Source organism: Mugil cephalus, chromosome 2 (genome assembly GCF_022458985.1).
Source record: "Mugil cephalus isolate CIBA_MC_2020 chromosome 2, CIBA_Mcephalus_1.1, whole genome shotgun sequence".
NCBI classification, from domain to species: Eukaryota; Metazoa; Chordata; class Actinopteri; order Mugiliformes; family Mugilidae; genus Mugil; species Mugil cephalus.
This window is the reverse complement of record NC_061771.1, coordinates 20,328,138-20,340,473: the sequence shown is the minus strand read 5'-3', so window position 1 is coordinate 20,340,473 and position 12,336 is coordinate 20,328,138. Positions and strand designations below refer to the sequence as shown.

The window sequence follows — 12,336 nt, the reverse complement described above, 5'->3', positions numbered from 1 at the left end:
TATCCCGTCGTTACATCAGATTGTCTAACAGGGCTAAGCAGTCATTGTCTACAACCGCCTCGTGTCATTTTAATGTTTCAGGTTCTTTCAATTATTAAAAGCTGGGAAAAAGAAACATCATCGTATATTCATAAGGGTGGCCCAGTCTTAGCTCAGCATACCGTGCGATGTTCTTGTAACCCTGAGGTCTCGTTGGTTTGGGGTCAGGTACGCTAGCATATGTAGACGCATCTAAGGTTTTGCAAGAACAAAATAGGAAAACACAAAAAAAATCCTTTAAATATATACAAATAAGTTTTTGATTTGCTGATATGTTGATGTATTTTATAACAGTGTCTAACTTTGTGGGTTATGGACTAATTTGTGTGTTACATTATTATTACACACACAAACCATTTAAATACAGTGATTCTCATGTAAAATGAGAGACGTCACACGTCATAAAATGACATCCAAGGCGACAGCTCATGCTCCTAGAGAGACGATGAACTTCTTTGTTCCTCATAACAAGTTTTTGCCTTTTCCTCCCTCTTGTTGCCCCGCCCGAGCCTTTTGCCTTGAGCCTCCTCCGTAGCGCGCGTCTTTCTGTGTTTTTCTTGACATCCTTAGCTGAATCTAAACCCGTACTCCCTTAAAGTCACGTACAGACAAAGACCGTATGGAGCCGTAGATTCATATTTTTTTTAAGCGATGAAATATGAATGACAGAACTCTTGCAGACAAAAAATAAATAAATAAAAATAAAAATTGGTCAAAAGTCTGTCCCCCTAACACGTGTACGCACATTTTCCTGCGTTGCTGAAAGTTTTATGTGAAAAAAGGCTGTTGGGTTGTTAAAATACTGCGTCTGGTGGAGCACGGAGCCGACGGGCGTAGATGTTTGTTTTTATTTCCTGTTACTTTTTATCGAGGACAAGCGGAAAAGGCACTTGGAGCTTAAAACAATTTTAGACAAATAAAAACACTATATTTCAAATCGAGACAACAAACGTTAATGTTTTGCAATTCAGTGTCTGGGTGGGTGGATAATAATAATAATAATAATAATAATACACGCCGTGCTTCAGTAAATGTGGAGTCATCTCTGGAAATGTAATCATTGGCACTACCAGGTCAGAAAGGGCGTTTCTAAGTATGTGCTTTGAAAGTCAACCTCTTTAGGGGTGATGAACTGCAGCTGTATTAGATGGACGACTCATCATCTACGCTCGTCATCTTATCAACTTTAACATAGAATTTGTACCTTTTTCTATTACGATTTCCCCCCAAAATGTCCCAAGATTTTGGTGTAAATTCATCTATTTACAGTCATATGTTTATAAGATGTCACAAGAGATGAGATGTTCTCAGGAGATGGACAGATACTGTGCTCTGTAGATTCTTAAGGCTCAGTCGCACATGGTCGCCCGTGCCGGTGCGAGACATTTATACTTGTGCACTCGTCAGTCTGACTCACTCCGTAAAAACGCCGCCCAAACACCAGTCGGCGCTGTGTCTTTTTTGCCGGTCAGGTTCATTTTTGTTTCTACTTCCTGTTTCTTTTTCAACAATGGCCGAAATTCCGCCCCAAGACGAGTCATACGAACGTTCACAAATGTGTCTCTGAACCTCCTCAGTTACCTTTCCTTCAATGTGCTCCATCTTTATGGATCCAAAACAATCAGTTTGAAAATTTTGGAGATGGAGAAGCAGCCGGAGATACTAAAGTGAAAATGTGCTACCACCAAGTGGACCATGATGCTAAATTACCTATTAGCCATCCAAAATCATCAGGGAAGCATCTGGGTCTTAAATTCAATCTATAACTCAACTGTCCTTTTGTGTGGTACAGTGGTATAGCTCATCACAAGCATCTAATGTTACATAAATAGACCAAATCCACTTCTTTCAACATGCTGAAAAAAAAATATACCTGCCAAGCATCTTGAAAATCTTCTTAGAAGAATTAGTGTTTCAGAGGCAAACGGTGGTCGCGCCAAATATTGAATTGATTCAGATGTTAGTTCCTGAAACCCTGCACTGTTTTCCTGTTGCATGTGTTAAGATTAAGATTAAGATTAAGATTAAGATTAAGATTAAGATTAAGACCGACACTGTTATTCTTGAGTCTTCTCATTAAGACCCATCAGGAAATTGACGTTAAAACATTAAAACTAACAGGAATACGGGTCTAAGAAAACCCATCATACATGACGACTGCGTCTTCGCTCAGATTCGGGGAGTTTAAACGATTCTATCACAGTGATTGAATCAGGGAACATTAACTCGTCTCCACATACCTTCTTAAAATAATTGTTAAATTGGCCGGGTGCACTCGCAGTCGCTTTATTTAATTGAGTGCGAGATGTTGGGTCCCTCACTGAAATCTGTGACAGCTGACAGCTGCCAACACGGCTCTGAGCTTAAAGTAACTGTAGCTGTGTGTGTGTGTGTGTGTGTGTGTGTGTGTGAGCATGATTTAACACCAGAGTTGAAAGCACTGGATCGATAAATCTGATGTAACGTGTAGGTGTGCGGTTTGGATGTTTGTCAACAAACAAACGTAACGGACAAAATAATGACAATTATGAGAATGAAACGAGCGAGCTCAGGAAGCAGACGTCCCTTTCAGCTGACGGACCAATCAATTGATCTAATTTGTGCATGTTTCAGCAGCTCGGGGCGCCAATTGCACGGCGACATGATATCCTCATTATTTATCCTGCTTGCTCTTATTATTTGTGTCTTCCCCTTTTCACAGCTTTCAGTTTTTCCTTTAATTAGCAGGGACCGGCATCACTTAAAGTTTTTATTATTTATTTTTTTTATTTTTTTAATACATTTTTAACCGCTGATCAAATGCGCCGTGGCCGGAGATTCAGAGGTCTGGAAGCAGGCTAATTCATAGCAACACCTCATTACGGGGGTTACTCCCAAGAATGCAACCCGAGTAATTAAGGGCCAAACTGCTGATTCTCGCCGTCTTAATGTCCAGGTCAGAGTCTTTCAGAAGCTTGATCTTTTCCACGAGATGGACGTGACCTTCTTGCTGGAAAAGCCACATCTATACTGTACCTTTACCGCCCCTTCTAATGCGTCTTTGATTTGATTTGATTCCAGCCCTTAGGCTAAGCTAAATCAACCGGCCGCAGGCCGAACGGCGAGCTGATTTTCTAGGTACGGCGCTCGGAGTGAGGCTAAAGGAACCGATGCAAATGCAATCATCAAATTATGTGTGCGATCGCCCCACGGCGGCTGCGTCTGAGGGGGATCGTTCCGGCGTCGCAGAGAAATCCGCCCGGCGCTTCTGGCGCACTTTGCTTTAAACGTTAGCAGTCGCAATTGATTAAAATGTTGAATGACGGCTGCGTGAATGTTAAGGTGGTAGTCTCGCAGACGTTATTCAAACTCATTAAAGCGTGGATGGAGCGTGGAGGGTGTGTGTCTGGTCTCCGTGTTTACTCTTCTGCTTCTCCCTTCGAGCGGAACGTTTCAGAAGTCATTGTTCTGAGCTTTATCACAAGCCCTAAACGCGCAAACGAGCTTATTGCGTGTAAATGTTGTACTGTCGTTACGTTTAAATGTTGCTAATTTATTAGCGGCATCTATTATCATACACATATGCACACACATATTAACATATCTTGGTATATTTAGCGTCTGTACCATAGTGGGACGCAAGAAATGTGAAGAAAAGTTGGTTTCTCGTAGTCGTATTTGCTTTTGTGTGTATAAATCTAACATGTATTACTATGATGAATGTAGAGCAGGCGTATACTCCTATACACACCACACCTCAACGGCTGCTGTTGCATGTCTGAGATGTTAGTGACTCTGTGCAGCTCTGTTCCTATTGCTCACACATTAGTGGTTCTGTGTTTCCATGGTGTGTGTGTGTGTGTGTGTGTAAACATCACAGGCTACGCTCACAGTCTGTGGAGTTAAAATACAGATTCATAAACTCTGTCGAAGTCATTTGCCCGATTGATGCCCATCAACCAGAAACCTCACGTGCAAAAATGACACAATAAGCAAGGTAATCGTTTTCACACCTTTTTTAAAATATTGGCCCGAAGACGTCACGCCGCCATCTGCAAGAGGCTTTAATTTGCTACCGAACTGAGACGCAGCCTAGCACAGGCTGCCCAGTAATGTGCCGAGCGCGGTTAGCATCTCACAGCGCCGTCGCAGCCAAAAAGAAACCAAGAAACAATAAAAGTGGGCGGCCACCTCTTCTTTTAAATTCTCTACACTATGAATCTCTCCAGAGACACGAGTCCTCGCTGCGAGTATACGGAGGACTCTTAGCAACGTGTCTGATTCAAAGAGTTGTGTCACGTTTCATTTATGTGCACTTTGTAAACACCTTTTCGATGCACACAAGGTACGTCTCGTGCATTCGTGTGCTGCAGGGTTGTTTTCGGGACAACGCCGCTAACTGCTTTGCCAGCGTTTGTCAAGTCGTGAGCAAATGAAAAACAAAAACGGCGACAATTTACATTCACTTAATGTCCACGTTATTTATCAAACAGCCTGGAAGCACAGTTTTCCTGTCATGTGAGAAGCAGGATTGCATTTAGCATTTAAGGGCATGGCACAAATACCAGACCGGATAAATGTGGTCGACCGCGCTCTCCGGTGCGTTTATTAGGGCTCATCCAATATTCAAAGGTCAGCTTTACAGGGCCGACGCTCAGACTGGAGATGGTGAATTGAGGGAACGTTGTGGCTGAAGGACAAAAATGAAGAATGTCGCGTTCGGGCCAAAAAATCACTATGACAGCAGAAATTTGCCGCAGAGATGCAGCGGATTATTTTAGTAAAAGTGTGCGATGCGGTACCATTTCCATCTTTTTGGTTTTACAGCAAACACAACCTGGATGGAGAGTTGCAACGTAATTTAACTAGAACTCAACGTCCTCTGAACTAACTCACTATGATGCCTGTAATTTTAATCCTGATTTTTTATTTTATTTTTTTTTAAATCAACAACAACATAGTTTTAATGACTCCTCCAGCGTCAGTTTAACATCGCATCAGATTAAGAGATGTAATTTTCTCAGTTAGTGTTTAATCAAGACCTCAGCAAATGGTTGGGAAAGTTAGACGTTTCATTTTAATGGGGACTTTTATTTCACTATTACCACATTTTAATTTAGTTTTCTGGGCTTGGTTTCCTCCCTGATTTATTACCCCATCCCATCCCCATTTTGCCACTGAGCTGCATCTTCGGAGATCTAGTTCATGTGCAGAATCCACCTAAAAGACGGCCCCAGTTACTGTTAATTAGCTGCCGCGTTAGTAAATCAGGCGCTAATTTCATGCAGATTGCCAGTTCAAATATGTACATAAATCTGGCTCCGACACTCAAAATTTGGAACTGGGTAATACGGGGATTAACAAACCAAATTGAAAAGAAAAAAAGAAAAAAAAACTTTTGATAATACCATTAAGAGAATAAAAATGGGAGGCTGTTATTGCAGTGTGGCAGTTTCTATCCTATGGTAGCCCCATGTTTGTGCCGTAACAGATAAAAGTTACTCAAACCTAGGACTGAAAAAAAGCTCACAGCCGACTCTGTCACAAATAACGCGCGGTGCATATATTTGTGCGTCTGTTGTAAATGTGCATCTGTGTTATTATCTAGCACGAGAATCTTGCCCTCAAGCTAAAATTGATATAATAGTGATGGCTTTTCAGTCGTTTATGTAGCGTCAAATTAACCGTATAGGATGGAGAAGAGAAGCCCCAGACATCGCCTGACTTATTTTAATGATTTGTTATCGTATTGTTCTCCTTCTCCATTTCTATAAGCTCACCACTGGAGTTGCATTATTATTATTTTTTTTAGATGTATCGTACCTATTAAAATACTAATAACACATTTAAAAAGTCGGTTGTTAAGCACAATGTCAGACTTGGAGTTTCTCAGACGAAGCGAAGAGGAATTATATATGAGGGATCAAAATATCTGCACATTCAGACACACTTTGTCTAAATAACTAATTTTATGACCCCATTACAAGTCTGCAAAGGTGCAAGGACGCCTATTATGTGGAGCAGCACTCTGTATTAGGGAAACAACAGCAAGAGCCTAATATATGTCGTCATCTAAACGCACTAGACCTACATCACTGGTGATGGATGTTAGAATGAAAACGAGCGCTGATGGATAGAAGTGATTATAGCCACATGAGTTTTTTTTTAATGAGAGGCACGGTTAACATTGTAGAAACAAAATATATGCATGCATCCGAGGAAAATCACCCCAGGTTGTGTTACAGTGCGCACACTGTGCACACTCCGATTCTAGTCTCTGAAGCAGCTTGAGCGTCTCCTAATGCCAGCTCCCGCTGAAACGCTGGGCGTGTTGTCTTGAGCTTTGACAGACGCGTCGTCTTTGCAAATCTCGGTTTAACCTCATAGTCGGAGAAGAACACTTGGACTCGTTTGCTGCTAAGTGACAGGGAAGGAAGCGGTTAATTTTGCTGTAATAAATCCGCTAAAAATAACTTGTTCAGGTTGGCAGAGAATTATGTCCAGCAATATGGTTACATTACGAAGATCGTGCATTTTTTTCCGTTTCATGGGAATATTAGCATAAATGCTAATGTGGTGGGAAACAGTTGCCCCTCGCGACATCCCTTTTGGAAACTAATCACGGGAGTCAGCGGATATGATTTCAAGCACTAATGCAAATCCTACAAGACAAGCGGGAACACTCGGTGACCCGAAGTTCTCCAGTCACGTTGACCACAAAGGAAAATGTGGCACAGCACTCTCTGGCTTCTAGTTGCGTTAGCTCTGATGCTAACTCCAGGGAAAGTTAGTGTAATCTTGTCCCGATGGTTGGAGCTGACACTAATTCCCTGGGACAGGAGTGTAGCGGTGTGTGATTTAGCGGCGTATGCTAAGTGCTGCTGGAGCTGCAGGCTAGTCTGTGGGCACCAGGGCAGAGAGAGAGCAGGCTGGGAAAGTACTGACTTGACTAACTGGCCTGATTAGACCGGGTGTGAGATGACATGGATCAGATACACACTCTAACCCAGCCGGAAAGGCGGACTGGAACGACTACAGAGAGAAAGAGAAAAGAAAAATAGGTGAAAGCGATCGTGGTTGATATGGGTGAAAAGTCACAAAGCGAGGAGAGAGGAGGATGGAGATATAGAGAGGGTAGGTTAATTTTGTAGACGCGACATTTCTCTCCCGGGGTGATTTTCGGTTCTACTGGGCTGTGGTGGTGTAAGAAATTGGCTGAGATGCAACGCGGCAATCGCATCGTGGTTTCATTAGCTCTCATTCGGCCCAAGGCGTTTCACGCTGCATTTCATCTACTCATCTGCTTCCCTTAGATCTGCTCACATTACAGGGAAAGGTAGCAAAGAGTAAGCTGAAACTGGGAACGGGATCTTAGACGTACCCTGTGTTAGACCGAAGCTTGGTTTGGAAATGGAGTTGAGAGGAATGTTACTTTTTATCTCAGCGAATGCTATTGATTGATGTTGACACTTGTTTGCCTATAGCGATTTGGAATGTGTCTTCCCATCCCCCCCCCACCAGTGAGGAGGTAAAATCAGATTACATTCATTTCAGGGGTTATCCATTAATAGCTGGCACTTTACTGTGAACACGGCCTATGGGCAAAGATTATGTTCAAATAAAGTCGGGCAGCGGAAGAGAGATTTGGACAATCTCATGGAGCCCGATTAGAAGTTCAGCAGAAATAAAGACATTTAACTCTTTATGGGGCGAGGAACCATATTTGGTAACTTCCACACACATTTTAAATTGGGTCCCCGTGTCTCTCAGTGAGGTTTATAAGCATGTGACTTTCAACCAGCCAGTCAGCAAAGGGTATGGGTATGGTCTGCATGAACAGAATGAACATAACTGCTTTATTAGATACTGTGAAGAAATGTCCTTATATTGTCTGATGTGATGATGTCCACAAGTTCCAGGATGTTCTAATGATCTAAATACTTGTTTACATTTGTTTACCACTTAAGGGCAAGAAACCATATATGGTAACTAGGGATGTCCAATAATATCGGCCGATATTAGCCTATTTTTGTAATATCTGTTCACATTGTTATCGGTTTTACCACCGTTAATGAAAACAGAAAACATAATGCCCGGGACTGATGACCTTATCAAACCGCACCCGGAGCCAAAACAACAACAGAGTGTAGCTAGTGTGGCTAACAGGTTGCTTGCTACCTAAAATTAGTGTGGGCGAAAAAAATAAAATAAAAAATGCCTGCTAATATCAGTATACCATATTGGTTGATATCGGAAATTAAGAATTTGGACAATATCGGCTATCTGATATCGGCAAAAAGTCAATATCGGACATCCCTAATGGTAACTTCAGTTACCTTGATTTTCTACATCTTGTCACAAAAATAAAAAAAAAAAAAGTCCAAAAATAACTATCTCTCTTAAATTTACAATGTCCAAGTACCCTATAAAACCTTAACCCTGATCTAATGGTCGCCCAGTATGGAACTGAGTTGAGTGATTTTTGAAAGAGTACAGAGGATGGTTGCTATCTCGTAGTCATTGGTTGGAAACTTTCAGTCATCTTTAATTTGATTTAATTTGATTCGTCACAAATCAGAGTCATACATGCAAGTGAGTCTTCGAGAAAACTGAGGGATTGTGTTGTGGCATCTTTTTTTCAAGTCATGCTCAGAATACACGGACCTCTTATTGAATAATTGCTGCATAGGCGATTATCTTTCAGCTGGGAACAAGTTATTTAACCCCAACTGATGCAATGAGTAGCTTCTCATTTCTTCAAAAACTGTGTCGAAAGATACCTCCCGTGGTCGTGGAAAAGATGTTAGTGTGTTTGAGAGGAGTCAAATCATTTCACCAAACAGAGAAACTACTAAAGTTAGGTTAAGAACTGTCTGACTCGTTATTAAAAACTGAACGAATGGTGGGGAAGCATCATCTTCGAGGAAGAATTGCGGTTGGAAAACAATCCTGATTGATTGTAATTGGCGATCACTTAAACGTTTGGTGAAATCTATTCAAAGAAAAACTCCAGCAGACCTCAGGGCTACGTTTAATAGTGAAAGTAAGAGCATTTCCACACGTACGATGTGAAGGGAACTCAGAGGATTGGGACTGAACAGCTGTGTAGCCTTAAGAAAACCACTAATCAGTGAGACTAACCGGGGAAGAAAAAAGGCTTTAATTTGCTAAGGAGCATAAAGACTAGACTCTGGAGCAATGGAAGGAGGTCATGTGATCTGATGAGTCCAGATTTACCCTGGTCCAGAGTGATGGGGCATCAGGGGAAGAAGAGAGGCAGATGAAGTGATGCTCCTATCTTGCCTAGTGTCTACTGTACAAACCTATGGGGGCAGTGTAGCAGGTCTAGGTTCAACAACATTACGACCAAAGAATGAGGTCAGCTGACCACCTGATATATACTGACAGATCAGGTTATTCCATCAATGGATGTTTTTCTTCCCTGACGACCCCAAATGGAAAGAAATCTTGTGACATCAACAATGCCACAGTGAATGTGTGCTGTAATCACAGCTAACGGCCGTCCAATGAAATATTAAAGCGTGTGACCCTTTTATTTTTTTTGGTGCCAGGCAGTGTAAAAAAGTAAAAAAGTTTAACAGTGTGACTAAAATTCCTTTACACGGAAAGATTATTCTTGTCTGTCTTATATGATATAAGGAAACTATGAGCACATGACTTGAAATTAAAGATAACTGGGAGAATGAAAAATATTTTAAAAAAGTTAAAAAAATAAAATTATGCGCTCAATTTCAGTCCAGAAATTCCAGAGTAGAGACTCCAAGATGAAGATTTTGATTAGAATTAAGCATAAAATGTAGACCCATGTTTTACCTTTTACAGTTACATACACTGCGTGTCTCATGTCTTGCCACTGACAGCGTGCAGGTGAAGAAATACTGCTGCAGCTTCTGTGTACGAGCTTGGGAGCGTAAATTCAAGTTCGAAATTGTCAGTCGGTTTAATAACAAGACAGTTATTTGCGTTCAGTTTTGACACTTGTGCGTGCGCGTGTGTCTTCACAGGGTATGATGGGTGTAGTGGGCTGGATGTTGCTCCTACTCTCTCAGATGATGTTGCCGGTGGCGTCCCAGAAGCCCCCGGGGCTCAGTGTGGGCGTGGTCATGGGCCAGACTCGCACCATCTCGGACCAGGAGGTGCGGCCGCCTCGGCGCCCGGACGACCCCCTCGATATCTCCGTGGTCACGCTGAGGATCAACCAGACGGACCCGAAGTCTGTGATCACACAGGTGAGGAAAAAGAACTATAACTTATTATCGACTATATCTTTCAGACACAGACTTTTGTTTGAGTCTCGACTTTGTTTCCCTGTGTCCCCAAGGTGTGTGAGCTCGTGTCTCGCGCTCGTCTCCACGGCATCGTGTTCGCTGACGGCACCGACCAGGAGGCCATCGCCCAGATCCTCGACTTCCTCTCCGTTCAGACGCAGCTTCCAGTCCTGGGAGTCCACGGAGGCTCCTCTATGATTATGGCTGACAAGGTGAGAGGCGGCGCAACTGACCAGTTCAAGCGCCCGCGGGCACAGAAAACACACACCCCCTCCTCATCTTTGCGCGCACGGCGTGTGCGTGTTTGTTGTCGGGAAATGAAATCACGGAGTCGTAATCCCTCCTCAGAGCCTGCTTTCGCCGGCGAAGGTTAATGGTTTTTGCAGCCTACGTGTTTTCAGGTGGCGTCGCAGCAATTTGGTCAGATAATTATTTCATTGACGGATGCGGCTTTGAGATCGGCGCGATACGTTGCGACCGCACAGGCCGCACCGGAAGCTTTCCTCGCTGTGCTTAGTCGGTAGGTATGTGAACTGCCGGAGAGTTACTTAGTCTCTTTTCAGTGGTTGTCTAATGGATGTTTTGAGGTTGTTTGTGTTAAAAATGGATGCTGCAAATTAGAAAGTGACACACGGGAGGATTTTGAGGGTTTTGAAGAGTGTTTGTTCCATCAGGCGTGACGCATCAGACTATTTTAGTTCAAATTAGTAGGATAAGACCTTAAATCAGTCATTTGAACTGATTTGAATCACCCCGAGACGTTTCGTGTTAATCAAGATCTTAGAAGGTTAAAAAATGTTTAAAAGTATTGATCGGGACAGAAGAAAGCTCTGCACAGAACTGTTACTACGACTCTCTGGTGCATTATTTTTATTTTGATGAAGCATCGTTTAAGTATGCAGATCTATTTTTGGTGCTTAGGCTAAAACTGGGCTGTTCAGCGGAAGAAAAAAGAACCCTGAGTCGTATGCACCACAGCTGTGTCATGTTTAGTATCTCTAGGTTTTAGAAAAAGGGAAAAAAAAATATGTGTAACAAATAGAGAAAAGTCAGGGATGCACACAGTCTTTCTTGGACGCGTTCTCTCTCTGGCGCTGACTCTGTAGACCTCTGCAGCTGACAGGCTGGAGAAGCTTTGATAAAAAACACAACTGGTTCTTTAGCTTTTAAATCTCTCGGGGCACAGCAGCCGAAAACACAGGAACCAATAACTGCCGCAGTACAGCATCCTTTTGAAGTACGTGTTGACGGAGGATGCTGTGTGCGTGTGAGGGAAGAAAAAAAAAAGGGGGAGGAAGGTAAAGGCAACACTGGTTCCAAGGTTGCGGGAGTGCATTTATTTGACGTGAAGGTCAGCTGCCCGGACTCCCCGCCGGGTGCATAATGATGAGGAAAATAAATAAATGAATCAGGTTTTTTCCTCCGCCTTAAATCGCTGCGGTTAATGTGCCATTAAAGCGGGTGCTTAACCCCCGACTGTTCTAATTGATCTGCTCGGTGGCCAAAAGTACAAGAGTACGGTCATTTTTGGTGGCTCCCAGGTGTGAGTGTGTAGCCCGTAGCCTGTAACTAACCAGCCCCCTGCAACTCTTCCTGCAGGTCTTGTCCTGTAAATAAAAAAAAAACTTCCCCAGCAGCTTGGTTTAAATTAAGGGTAAAAGCAGCCCACTGGCAGGCAGTTACTGAAGCTCAGTGAGTCAGCAAATCTTTCTCAAAGCGTTGCTGGTAGCCTGCCTGAGTTCTGATGTGTGTACTTTAGCTGTTGTAGTTGCTGAAGGAGTGCAGATATTTAGGGAAAAGCCATGAAGTGACAGTGAGGATCCTCCGCATGTGTGTCCAGATAATGAATGTCAATAATTCAATCTTTTCTGCAGCTATGATTAGTAATGATTAATTGTTGATTGTATTATTCTATCTATTTTTGGCATAAATAAGGTCATGAACCTTGTTCATCAACCACATAGATGAACTGTGGGGAAGTCCTGAAGTTCCTTAGCTGTAAAACTGAACTTAAAATAACACAATAACG

General features: G+C 42.6%; 1 protein-coding gene across 2 annotated transcripts in view; it reads left to right on the top strand.

The window, feature by feature from the left end:
* The window catches only part of LOC125004716 (glutamate receptor ionotropic, NMDA 2A-like), an 87,865-nt gene that overhangs the window by 10,646 nt on the left and 64,883 nt on the right, over positions 1-12,336 (top strand). For both annotated transcript variants that reach the window (XM_047579568.1, XM_047579569.1), the window contains exons 3-4: positions 10,044-10,268; positions 10,361-10,519. In XM_047579568.1, the coding sequence (XP_047435524.1) occupies positions 10,044-10,268; positions 10,361-10,519 (384 nt within the window). The remainder of the gene's footprint in view (positions 1-10,043; positions 10,269-10,360; positions 10,520-12,336) is intronic.